At 51.3% G+C, this 12,856-nt stretch overlaps 1 protein-coding gene across 10 annotated transcripts in view; it reads right to left on the reverse strand.

Moving 5' to 3' along the window:
- The window catches only part of LPIN3 (lipin 3), a 55,942-nt gene that overhangs the window by 3,030 nt on the left and 40,056 nt on the right, over positions 1–12,856 (reverse strand). For 9 of the 10 annotated variants that reach the window (XM_073309718.1, XM_073309716.2, XM_073309715.1 and 6 more), the window contains 12 exons: positions 12,704–12,811; positions 11,783–11,903; positions 9,265–9,745; positions 8,128–8,227; positions 7,197–7,378; positions 6,651–6,744; positions 5,824–5,893; positions 4,981–5,073; positions 4,029–4,075; positions 3,401–3,521; positions 2,541–2,689; positions 2,270–2,356 (listed from right to left, as the gene is read on the reverse strand). In XM_073309718.1, the coding sequence (XP_073165819.1) occupies positions 2,270–2,356; positions 2,541–2,689; positions 3,401–3,521; positions 4,029–4,075; positions 4,981–5,073; positions 5,824–5,893; positions 6,651–6,744; positions 7,197–7,378; positions 8,128–8,227; positions 9,265–9,745; positions 11,783–11,903; positions 12,704–12,811 (1,653 nt within the window). Of the gene's footprint in view, positions 1–88; positions 2,357–2,540; positions 2,690–3,400; positions 3,522–4,028; positions 4,076–4,980; positions 5,074–5,823; positions 5,894–6,650; positions 6,745–7,196; positions 7,379–8,127; positions 8,228–9,264; positions 9,746–11,782; positions 11,904–12,703; positions 12,812–12,856 lie in introns of all 10 variants that reach the window. The other variant, XR_012154699.2, reaches the window with a different exon arrangement.

Raw genomic sequence — 12,856 nt, forward strand, 5'->3', positions numbered from 1 at the left:
TGCTAGATTTGGAGACTGAACAACCCCAATTCCTGCTCCCTGCACCCCACAACCACCACCACCCCATGCACAAGGGACCACTGATTACATCTGGCAATGCTGCTCTCCATGGGCTCGGGTGCTCTGTCCACTCAACATAGGGCTCTTGGGTCCAGGCTCCATAGGAAGAGATTAGTGGGCTCATCCCAAGAGCAGCCACACAGGCAGCAGGTTCTCCTCTCTGCCAGCTCAGGTCCTGGAGGTGCTCTGGCAGATCTGCAGGAGGTGGCTCGACATGGACTCACCCCAGAGCCCTCAGCCTCTCACCAAACACAGGTGCTGCACGCCAACCCAGAAGGCTTCCAGGTGATTTCCTGGCACCACCCAGGCACGGAGAACAGCCTCCCATCATCCTTTGGCACCTCTGCTAGCTAGAGCATGGGAAGGCAAAGCCAGATGTAACACTCAGCAGTGGGAAAACGGGAGCACACCAGGGTGCCCAGTGGCTACCTACTGCTCTAACCAGACTTAACAGTATTCAGTGAGCTTCCCGCCACCCCCAGCACATCAACCAGAGCTTGGCACATGCTCTTGAAGAGCCCAGTCAGCTGGCTGCACACGGATACCTAGTTATTGCTTTGGAGTTATGTAAATATTAACTTAGTGCAGGGGAGTTTTAGTCAACTTCCAGGAGTTTCTCCCCAGCTTAGCACACGAGTGCAGCTGATTCAAGAGGGGAGCTGCAGGCAGGGGAGGCCAACCAGGAGATTCACGTGTCTGTTGATTTTGCTTATTCAGCAGACTGGGTATAAAGGCAAGAGTGGCAGGGTGCAAACTCCCCGCCTCTATGGCTCAGTTATTCACCTATCCCAGCAGCTCCTTGTGTGCAAGTGAAGTGGGGCTCACCCCTTCCAGACATGGAGTGGGAGACGGTTTCCTCTTTGTGCCTTGCTCACCAATAGAGGAAATAGTCTCAAGTCAGCCAGGCTCATTGCAGCTTCAAGTACACCCAACAACAGGTACACAGCACCCCACAGTGGTGGCTCAGAGATCACAAGGAAATACCAGCATCAGAATACTCTGGCCAATTGAAAAACCACCCCCAAAGGGGCACCACTGGGATGTAACGTGACAGGAGCTCTGTGGTGTTTGACAGGATGCACAAGACAATCTTAAACCAGGTTTAGCTTAGTTAAAGCCAAACAAACATTTTCCAGGTCATTTTAAACACAGTTGCCTTTGCAGGTCCCAACTCAAGAGACCTGCTACTTACCAGTTCAGGTGAACACAGGTGAGGGAGGCCTTATAGCCAATTGCTCCCCTTTACATGTGGAAATCACCGAAGTCATTTGATGACTGTGACCTTCTAGACAGCATCACACGCATCCCTAATCTGCTAGCCAGTCCCCTATATTTACCTAGCTGTCCTTTCACAATGCCCCTTAGGAGGCAGCTCAAGTCACAACATGTTTTCTGAGCCTCCCAACCATCTACCAAATCCTCCTTCAAAATCTCTTCTTCCAGGAAGCCTTCCCCCACCATCTTCCTCAGCAAGGCCTCTGGTCGTAGGCCTGCATTTGGCCCAGTTAGCCTCTCAGCTCCATGAGGCAAGGTCCATCCTAAGCGGGATGTAGAGCACACTGTAGCTTTGCAGACCTCCATGAACAGTTATATGGTCTTCTAGCTATGAGAGATTAAGAGGAAGCTTTCATCCCTGGTCCTTTCATCCTTTCATCAGCTGGTGATCCCTTAACTGTCTCCTACAAGGTTTCTTCCCCAGGACCAGCTGGGTTTGGCCACGGTCAGAGACAGGATATTGAGCCAAGGGGCTATTGCTCTGAATTGGCTTGCCAATTCCTACAATTTCCAGAGAACTCCTTGGATATCTACCCAAGCGAGCGAGGCTTATTTATGGTCTGACTGAGGAATTCCAAAACAGGAGATGGAGTCCCCTGGAAGGCATGTTTTGGAAAAACAGAAAGCAGCTTCTCCTTCCCAGAAAGGATCAGCATCGCTGCTTGGCATATCAGTGACCCAGACAGCTCAGCTGACCATGTTCAAACACACTGATAGAGCCATCACCCTCTTTGGTCATTTCCTTGTTGCCCCCCAGCAGCACTGGGGGAAGACAAAAGGTTTAACAGAACCACATAGAAAGAGACAGAAGCTAAATGCAGGATGGGCCTCTTCCCCATACGAGGACCCTGATCCTGGAGTCCCACATCTCAGACCATCTGGGCAAGGCCCCTACCAAGTACCTGACTAAAGCTTTAACTTATTCAATACCTACAGGTGGATTTTATGGTAGAGTTTGGCAATGCCCTGGTGGGTCCAGTCTTTTCCCAGCTGTGGCAAAATGTGACCCAAAGCATCAGACCTAGAAGGAGAAGAAAGGGTTAAAATACACCCTTAAAGTTAAGTGATTCCCAGCTGGTTTGACAACAGACCTCCAGGCATTGGTAGGCTTAAGGTACCTCTGGGACAGGTGTACATGGCCATGTACACAAGGCATTTAATGACATGTGCTCTCCCTGCAGACAACACAGAGGAGGGCCCCTTACTTGGTGATGGTCCCATCGATATCGGAGATCACCACCTTGTCATCCCAATTCCACAGGTAGATGGTGGCCTCACAGCGACACGTGCCCTGGTACTGAGTGGTCACACTGAACACCACCTCATTGGGGCCATCCTGCAGGTTCAGTCTCTTCTATAGCGAGAGGGGAGAAAATGCATTGATATTCCCGCAGCACCTCTCCCCACAGAGGATCCTACACGATACTACCTGTGTGAACATGTATTCCACCCAACACAATTCAGTTGGAGGAGAAGTTCTGTGCGATTTTACACCCCCTGTCAAACCTCTCTGAAAAGCAGCTGTTGAGGGGGCAGATTGTAGTAGCCGTTTAACAGCACACATTAAGCTGCGGTATACACAGCAGGTTTTGCAGGAAGAGAACTGTATCCAGTTGAAGCCACAGGGGAATTTCAGGCATGAAGACTAACTACTAGGGTTGGATTTTGGTCTAGACACCCTTGTGGGATCTTTCTACCCACCAGTGATCAGGACCCTCTTTTTCACATCTCAGCCAAGAGATACTTCTGCAGCCCAGAGCCCCCAACCACTCTAAGGGAGCATTGATTCTGTGCTGACCCAGAGGGAAGGGGGCCCACCAACGGATTCCACTTACATTTTCCTTGAAGGTCTCCCAACCAACTAGTGGCCATACCTGACCCTGCTCAAGCTAGCAAGATCTGAGGTGATCTTAGGCCTAGACCAAGATGTTTAAAGCCCTTTAGGAGCATTAATATCTGGGCCCCGCTGTAGATCATCCCTTTAGCATGCTCCTAGGTAGTGGCAGCCCTATTTGAAGGGCCATCTCCTCCCCTTCAGCCTTGATAGCGGGGAACACACACATACAATCTGATCTGAAGAGAGCCTCAGGGATTTCTTGTAGGTGGGCAGAAATTTCTGCACAGTGGCATCAGGTCTCGACACCGGGGATATGGATTCGTCACTAGATGAAGGATCCATCTTCCTCCTACACCCACATGGAAAGAGACAGAAACTAGGCTGTTTCACTGCAGCAGCAACAGGAGCCCTGGCTCAAGCCACAGCTACTAGCACACAGAAAAAACCCAATCCCATGTACCGGAGAGAGTGAGACCAGGCTGTGGAGAGAAGTATGACTGGGCTCTAAAAGGAGAATGATGAGCCTTGCTCAGGTAGATGGGCCGGCATCGTGAAGTGGGAGGGAGGCAGGGCCTTTGACTGGGGTTGTCATAGGGCCTGGAGTCTCCAGAGCTTCAGGTGTATGGGGTCAGGATATAATGGTGAGCTGAATGCCCCAACATTACCCACCCCTCAGCCCTCTTCCCTCTCAAAGCTATGAAGGGGACCCCACCACTGCCACACACAGGGGTAGCCATCAGGAAGAGGAATTCACTTAATAAAAGGAGGGAGAAGATAGGCTGAGACTACAGGGCCGACTAGAGAGCCAGTCCAGTATCCACCATAGACCGATAACTAGCATGAGAGGACTGCTTACCGCTGTGGGGTAGAGCCCTGCTCCAGTTCTCCTGCGCTGGGTTCATGCTGTGGACACAGGCATTTCTACCATTAGCTCCTTTAGCCAGATTCCTGTTGGGAGCTCAAAGGCCAGGAGTAAAGGCTACCTGCTTGGCTGGCTTTCAGAGCGGTACAGATAGCTCTTCACCAGGAGGCTCACAACAAAATCCACCAGCACCTAGTGGGGTGGGGGGGGGGAGTCTTACCCAACCCCAGCTCTGGCACACAAGTTGGGGAGGGGAAGAATGAAGACCCACGCCCCCATGAGGGCTACCTTTCCTACCCTAAGGAGCCAGTGTGTACCTTGATTTCAGTCCAATACCTTGGGGTCTTCACCTGCTATTGCAGAGCCCCTTTTCTGCCCCCCCCCCATGCACATTTCCTTTTAGTTTTGTTAACTGCACATTTGTGGGCGTAATTCTAGGCACGCCACCCAGCTCCAGGGTTCATGCTCTTACAGCAGTTTGTGCCACACTAACAGCTCAGGCACTAGGGCCAGGTCTACAGCACCACTCACTTTGGTGTCACGTAGGGGTGTGAATAAGTCACCCCTTTGAGCGACGTAAGTGACTCCAACCTATGTGCTGGGGTAGACTGCGCTGTCTCTGCAGGAGAGCTTTGCCTGCCAACATAGCTACTGCCTCTCATGGAGGTGGATTTATTATGCAGACAGGACAGATCGCTCCCCTCAGCGTAGAATGTATCTTCACCAGATGCACTGCAGCCACTAACTTCCAGCGTCATTGGGGTTCTGAGGAGGCCACGCAGTGGCCAAGGACACATGACCCCTATTTTCAGATGTTCCTGCCTCCAGTCTCCACCTCAGCTTAGCTACAAGGCCTTGTTGTAGTTTGGTTTGGCTGGGACAGGAGAACGCAGAGGGAGGAAGAAGTTACTCAGTCTCTGCTCAGTCACAGCCACTGCACATGTACCTCCTCAGCAGTCAAGTCTCTCCTCCGCCAGGAAAACCACCACCTGCCGCTCTTCTTGGGCATTTTCTCCTTCACCAGCCGGTCAATGGTGCTCTGTGAAGATGGGAGAGTTTGAGAGGGACAACTCCTGCTGCACAGCAAGTCCTGTCTGAGCCCAAGAGAGCCCTAGACTGGAGAACATTCACAGGGCATAGTTGCTCAGTTACCTCAGGATGGCAACAGCCCAAGCGCTGAACATGGGCTGAGGGGAAAATTCACAGCATCTACCTCAGTTCAGCTTCCTCCCCAACCCATCCTCATCACCACAACCCATCTCTATGGGAAGCTGAGGCCCACTGACAAAAGGCCAGAGCAGACTGAATTCTTCCAGAGGTCAGGGGTGTCTAGCTCAGCCCTGTCCCCAGGTGGACATCACCAAATGGCCTCTTGTCGAGGGGGCAAGGGAAAGCACCATTTCTCAACTGCCATGTTTGGGCACTCAGAGCGGCACGTAGGCATGGACACTTCTACACCAAAGCGCAAATCTGCGCTTTGTGTGTTTGAGTGAGGGATGGTTGATGCACTTTTGCGGTCAGGGAAGGAGGGGACTGGGAGTCAAGGCTCTTGGCTCCCACCCCTGACTTTGCCCCACATTTATTTAGCCTCTCTTTGCCTCAGTCTTTCCCCAACCCCTATCTGTATAGCATATGGGCATTTACAGCTGCTCCCTACACAGTGAGGTTGTGAGGCTTGGCAGAGCACCTGGGACCCTTGGGTGATAAATACTATTAGCACAGGAATACAATTCCCCTAAGGGGAAGGGACTCTGCAGGGTCAGAGGAACGTAGTGTTTCTGCCATTTACCTTAGGAACGTTCTTCTGGAATGCCTGCAAGGAGAGGATCATGGGAGCAGCCACTGCCCAGTTATAGTACCTGTAAGACACAAGACGTAGAGGAAGGCAATTGCACGTGAAGGGCTAAAGCCTCAGGAAGGTGGTGGCAAGACATGGGGAGGCTGCCTGGGAAGGGAAAAAACACAGCAAGTGAAGTAGCAGCACTATGGGCATTCTGGGTTCTGTGAGGAGGCTGAAGGAGAGACCTGGCTACCCTTTAAGCACATGCACCAGAACTGGACTTTGGTAACAGGCCAGTCAGTAAAGGCAAGCAGAAGAGAGTAGGGAGATGTGGCAGCTGCCTCAGGGAAGGAATGAAACAGGGATAAGAAGATGAAGCCATGCCAGCTGTAGCATGTGTTGTGTGGCTCGTGACCAGGGCATCCTGGATGAATTGCAAGATGCCAACAGAGCACTTAGTTGTGAAGGGGAAGCATGAGCCATTTCTAAGTTGAGAGGACAGAAGCAGAAGCAAAGTACAGAGCATATCCTGGAAAGGGAACAAGTATATATTGGGTGCAAGGACAGCAAAGAGCCATTTTCAGATCATGCTGGCTGCAGAGGGTTTCCCCACCATTTTGAACCTCTCAACTGCTAGGCCATGGTTTTGGGTCTACGTCCCACAGAGCAGGCAGCAAGCACCACATATCCCAGCCTTGACAGTACTACAATACAAATAGCAGCCATGGACATCAGTTGTGGATGCTTGCAGAGAGGTTTCTTTGGCACAAGGGGAATATATATTAAAAAAGTCACCAGCGCTAGGAGAAGCCAAGCCAGAAGAGCAGACTACTCACTTCTTGTGGATCTGTATCACAAGGTTTGGGTCATCGAGGACTTCTGGGTTCTCAGCAAACTCCTGGTAAGAGATGATGTGCTCCACAAACTTGTCTAGCAGAAACAAGAGAATGGGGAGAGATGAAATACCAGCAAGCCAGCACTTGAGCAGTCCCTCACTAGAATATTAAGGTTATGTGAACCAGAGGGGGACATAAGCAGCTTTTTAATTGCTGTTAAGATAGGAGGCCTAGACCTCCTCATTGGAAGCCGTCAGACATCTGTGTTGTGCACCACCTCTCCTTATTCACTTGAAGGGGTCCTGCAGACTCCCCCCCTCTTCCATGGCCCAGCAGCTGATCTGCTCCCTATCTGTACTGTACCTCCTCTTAGACAGCTACATACTGTTCCTGCTAAGGAGGGGAGAATGGGAATAGGAGCAGGGTTGGTTGTAGCAGAGCCAGCTGCTGTTCCAGCACAATAAGCTCTGCTCATGGAGAAGGGCAACACCCCCAGTGGTGTGCTCTGAAAATTAATAGCAGGTTCATCCCTCCCCTTGGACCTACGGTGCAAGATCTGTCTGCTGTCCCCGAGACCCCCACAAAGGGACAGCGCGATGGGATGCATCAGGTCATGAGCGGGGTCAGATAAGTTATCGGTGCCTCCATCGGCTGTAGGACCAGCCAGCAGCTGGGTATGGCCGGGGCTGCTGGGATCAGTCGAGGGCTTTGAACCCGGTTCCATATCACTGTCAACAACAGAACAAACAGTGACAATGCTGCATGAGTCACCAAGTCAGATACACCCTGGCCACCCAAGTGAGACCAGGTTTCACTCCTCCCCTCCAGAAGTGCATTTCTGAACCAAACCTGAGAGACCAGGTTTCATTCATATGAACAGGCAACAGGAGTTCAATGGCCTGCTGCGGTTGGAAGGAACTCCATGCAGAGCTGTTCTGCTGACTCTCCCTGGCAGCCAGGCTAGGGGACCAGGGGTGGTCTCCACAGCTGAACACAAGTGAGCAGGATCTCCTGCTGGGAGAAGTCCCAAGCAGCCCTCTCAGGAAAAAACTTGGGCCTAAGGTGTAAGTCTGCAAGTACAGACCAGTCTTAAAATAAGAGATCCTTAAAAATTAAGGCAAACCCCAGAAAAAGAGGGGTTGGGTTAGTGAACAGCATACACTGTATGCATGTTGTAGTATGAGTGCAGTTCTGGCATAAAGTAGAAGCTAGACTGCCTTGAGATCAATTATACTTAGAAAGACCATTAAAAACACTCTCCAGTCCCATCTATATTACAGCACAGAACTGTGCTCAGTGTATCTAGGACCGCAGTAAGTTTATCTGGATCAGTTACCTCCAACACATTGTTTCAGTGTTCACTCCCTCCAAGTCAGTTACTAGAACAAGCTTTTCTGGCTGCAAGGAATCAAAACCCCTCTTGGGCCAAAGAAGGTGGCCAGACCCTGCTCTGAAACCAGCCAGCCAAAGGCCATACCTTTTGGGGAAATAAAGGGCCACCTGCTCCTCGTCCAGATTGGTGAGGTCCTCCAAGTAAATGTCGCTGGGACCCAGGTGAGAGCTTCTCTTGGTGGAGCCTCAAACACAGACAGACATACAGTGAGACCAGCATTTTCCCCAATCCATCAGTCTCTTACAGAAGCACCAAGACTGTTTCCCCCCCAAAGACTTTAAAATTCCCTTTGAAACAGACACTTCAGCTAGACCAACATGGTGTTGCAAAGACTGCAGGACACAGAATAGCGCTAGTACAGGAGAACCTAGATGTGAAGCCAACTATAAGGCAAAAAGGGAAACTGATGCATCTATTTTCACCCTCCAAGTTCAGTAGCAAGGAAATAAGTCCAACAACTCTCCCTGGTTGTTAGCGTTACTCTGAGGGGTTTGCAATAAACCAAACTGCTGTACCTATGCCAACGTATTCGATTTTTGCCTTGCTATGCTGGGGGAAAGCCAAGTAGCTCCATTAAATCTCAGTTGATGTAGCTCTGGATTCATCCCACAGAAGAAGCAAGCTGTGGCTCAGTGTCACTTAAATGCTAGAAACCCAATATCCTTGAATATTGGAAAGGATGAACAGCAAGGCACACAGCTGAGCAAGAATTCTGCATAGCTAGTGTCAGCCACAAAAGGGAAGAGAAGACAGAGCAACCCAGAGACCTGCTGGACTTGCACAAAGTGAGGTGCATAGGCCAGGACGACTCAGGCAACAGACATGGCATATTTGAGGGATAAGGGAGGGGACTGGTATTTGGGATGCAGGAGGGGGGTTGCCAACTGAAAGAGGGAAGTTGGAGGTGCATGGTGCTCTGGAGCTTGCAAAGCTGGTGAAGAGGAGATGAATTAGAGTGCTTGCCACCAGGGGAGCCAGAGAGCACACTGACCTTCCCAGGAGTATCACAGGGAGCTTGGGGCACCATTGGGCAGGGGAGCTGCAGAATGAACACCCCACTCCCAAAGCACAAGGGCCTCCCGTGCATGCTCAGAAGAGACACCTGGGGCTGGCCTGGATGGAAGATATGGATATCACATGCACAGCTCTAAGCCAGGTGGCCTAACCCCATAAACAGAACTACAGCAGTCTGCATTCTGCACCATCCAACCTGCTGCTCACCCTGCCTCCTTGGGCTCTCTGGTTTGGTTCCTGGCCTACCACTGGGTTCCATGCTCTCCGAATCAGCCCGTCTTGGGGCTGGGGCTGCCTGCGCACAAGAGGGATCCAGCTCTAGGACTTGCTGGTTCTTCACCACATTCTCTTCTCCTTCCACAGCCTCTCCCACTGACTGTTTCTGTGGGCCCTGCTCTCCTACTCGGGGAAGAGCAGTCTCTGGCATACTCCCCACCGCAGCTGCAGACTCTGCTGAGAGCTGGTCTTTTGGCACACGGGGGCCATTCCCATTTTGGAAGACGGGCGTCGGCCTAATTACAGGTGTGGTGGAGGAACAGGACGTATCCCAGGAGTCTGTTGTTTTCAAGTCTCCTTCCAAACCTGCCATGATGGCTTGGAAGTGGGTCGCCTGGCTCACTGGAGTGGTTGCTGTCGTCGTGATGGTCATAGTGGACTTGACTGGTTCGACTCGCTCCAATTTACTCACCTTAAGAGGAGGAAGGAGGGTTAGTGAGGGAGGGGTAAAAACAAAAAGGGTCAGCCTTTAAAAGGAAAGGCAAAAATTCTCCTCCAAATGGCATCCTTTCCCTCCCATGTGTATTTCTAGGCCTCAGCTGGCATGGTATCCGCATGGAGTGCATGAAGAAGAGAGTCAATAGCCAGCACAGGGATTCTCTACCTTTCTCTTTCTGAGCCCCCTCCCACACGCTATGAAGACTCCATGGCCCACCTGTGGCACAATAACTGGTTTTCTGCATATAAAAGTCAGGGCCAGCATTAGGGGGCAGCAAGTAGGGCAACTGCCTAGGGCCTCATGCCACAAGGCCCTCTCCCCTGTGAAGCTACATTGCTCAAGCTTCAGCTTCAGCCCCGGGTGGTGGGATCAGGGCCCTGGGCTTCAGCCCCATGCGGTAGGGCTGCAGCTTTCTGCCAAAGGCCCCAGTGAGTCTAATGTTGGCCCTGCTTGGGGGACCCCCTGAAACCTGCTCGTGGCCCCCTGGGGGGGAGCCTGGACCTCTGGTTGAGAGCCACTGAGCGAGTGGATGCTCTGTGGAACTTACACCAGTGATGGGAGCTCACCAAGTACCTTCTAACCCCAAAGCATCTGCTCCCCCAGGACTCTGGCACTATGGAAAGTTGCTGTACCATATTTACTGAAATAAGCTATATTAGTCCAAGACCTTTATCCCAGTATAATTGCATCACCCAATGGGGCGGGCAGGGCTACTTTAAACCATACTGGTTTCAGACAGAGCTAGGTAGTGGACAAGGAGTGTGTCTAGAGTAGCCCTTATGGAGAAGGCTTCTGCAGACGGCTCCGTTTCACATATACAGATAATCGAAGAAAGACCGACCTCAGTTCCACTGATTATCAAGAACAAGCCGTTGTGCACACATTACACAGAAAATACATGTTCAAGGTTGCAAAGTTAAGCACTCAAAAAATGCCAGAATTAAGGTTGCACATGGATATCCCTCCCTCCTCATGGGCTTGATGCACGTACAATTGATTGGCCCAAGTGTAAATACCCTCCGGCCTCATTGGGCTGTTCTCTTCTGGCTAGTGAGGGTTCGACCAACAAAACCTGAACTGGCAGATGCAGCCACAGTGGGTAGCCAAGAGAAGGAAGCACTGGACTAGTGCTATTCTGTAGGATCCAATCTAGCGTTCAAGCTACAGGGACAATATCCCGTAGAACGTAGGCACTTACTGAGAGTCAGAACTGAGTCTATGTCTGTGGGTTACACTTTAATTTATATTAAAAGCAAGGCTGGGACTAAGCATTAGACCAGGGGTGGCCAACCTGAGCCTGAGGAGGAGCCAGAATTTGCCAATGTGCATGGCCAAAGAGCCACAGTAACATATCAGCAGCCCCTCTGCCCCGTCAGCAGCACCAATCAGCACTTAACCCTCCATTCCCACGCCTCCTGCCCACCATGATCAGCTGTTTTGTGGTGTGCAGGAGGCTCGGAGGAGGAGCAAGGGTGCAGCAGACTCAGGGGAAGGGGCGGAGTAGGGCTGGGGCCTGGGGCAGAGCCAGGGGTTGAGCAGTGAGCACCCCCCAGCACACTGGAAAGTTGGCGCCTGTAGCTCCAGCCCCGGAGTTGGCGCCTATGCAAGGAACCGCATATTAATCTCTGAAGAACCACATGTGGCTCCGGAACCACGGGTTGGCAACCCCTGCATTAGACCAAGACCAAGTGAGTCAGACATACTAGAGATAAGAAATCCCCCTCTCCCCCCGGCCCTTCTCTTAAGAGAGAGACATCCTACCCCCTGACCGTTGCTCCAGAATAGCCCATGCAGAATGCACAGATGTCTTCAGACAATTGCGGCACTGATTCTATTTCCCTGAGTTGAAAGAATTAAGCTGCCGCCTGAATCCTGGGACAGCCATGTTCTCTCACTAGACCATGCACCAGCTGCCCACCGACACGTGGTCAGAAAGCCAATTTCCCCCAGTCTTTCCAAAAAGCAAATTTGTTTAGAGATTGCTTACTCCATTCCCCGTCCCTTACCTACCTGAGGGAGCCTCCCCCAAGTCCATTGCATGTGGGATTCAGCTCCAAGAAGAGATGGCTCAGAGGGTTTGAGCTCCAATTCAGAGTCACTTTTGGGGGAAGACGGACAGCTTGGAGTGAGGCTACAGAGAAGAACCAGGAAGTCAAGCAGAACCCTTTCCATGTGCACAGCACCCATTTACATTAATTATTTGTATTACAGTAGCACCAGGGGCTTCAAGGCCCCACTTGAACAAACAGAGCTAGTCCCTGCCACAGAGAGCTTACATTCTAACTAGCCAAGACTGACAAGTGATGGGAGAGGAAAGTGGCAGAGAAATTGGAAGTGATTTGCCAGAAGTCACACAGCAGGTCAGTAGTGGAGTTGGGGATAGAACCAAGGTCTCTCAAGTCCCAGTCCAGGACCCGAGCTGGTGGCCTACACTGCTTCTGAAGGCTTGTCAACATGGTGCATTAGTGTGCACCAGAGAGGTGTAAATTCTAGTTCACACCAGTATGTCATGCACCAAATAGCTTGCACGGACTCTGCTGGCACACACTAAAAGTTCCCAAGCGTGCACTGATGTAGGCCTGTTTTAAACATTACCACATCAATGCACACTTGGGAACTTTTAGTGTGGGACACACTAATGCATACTAGAATTTACACATCCCGGTTCACTGTTTGGACAAGCCCCGAGACTCCTTCAGGCCCCAGTTTCCACCACCACCACCCATGCAGATTTGTCCTTGCTGCTTCTCAGCTCTGCCCACAGGATCTGGGCCCATTCAGGGCTTCTAGCTCTTCTACTTTCCACTCACCCCTTACTGGGCCAGGGAAGCTTAATATTCCAAGTGCCGTTCCCTTGCTCCAGCCGGCTTTCTAGTCACCCCATCCTCCAATACACCCCACTGTCTCATGGAACCTTCAAATGACTATTACCTCTGAGACGGAGCCAGCTCCCCATCAGAATAATGATAGATCTCTTTGGATTGCACAGTCCCAGCTTCCTCACTTGGGAGGTCAGTGAAGGAGAAATAAACTGAATCACTGTGAAGAAAGAAATAAAGTAGAGGGGAAGATGGAAATACCAGT

This window comes from Lepidochelys kempii, chromosome 13 (genome assembly GCF_965140285.1).
Source record: "Lepidochelys kempii isolate rLepKem1 chromosome 13, rLepKem1.hap1, whole genome shotgun sequence".
NCBI classification, from domain to species: domain Eukaryota; kingdom Metazoa; phylum Chordata; order Testudines; family Cheloniidae; genus Lepidochelys; species Lepidochelys kempii.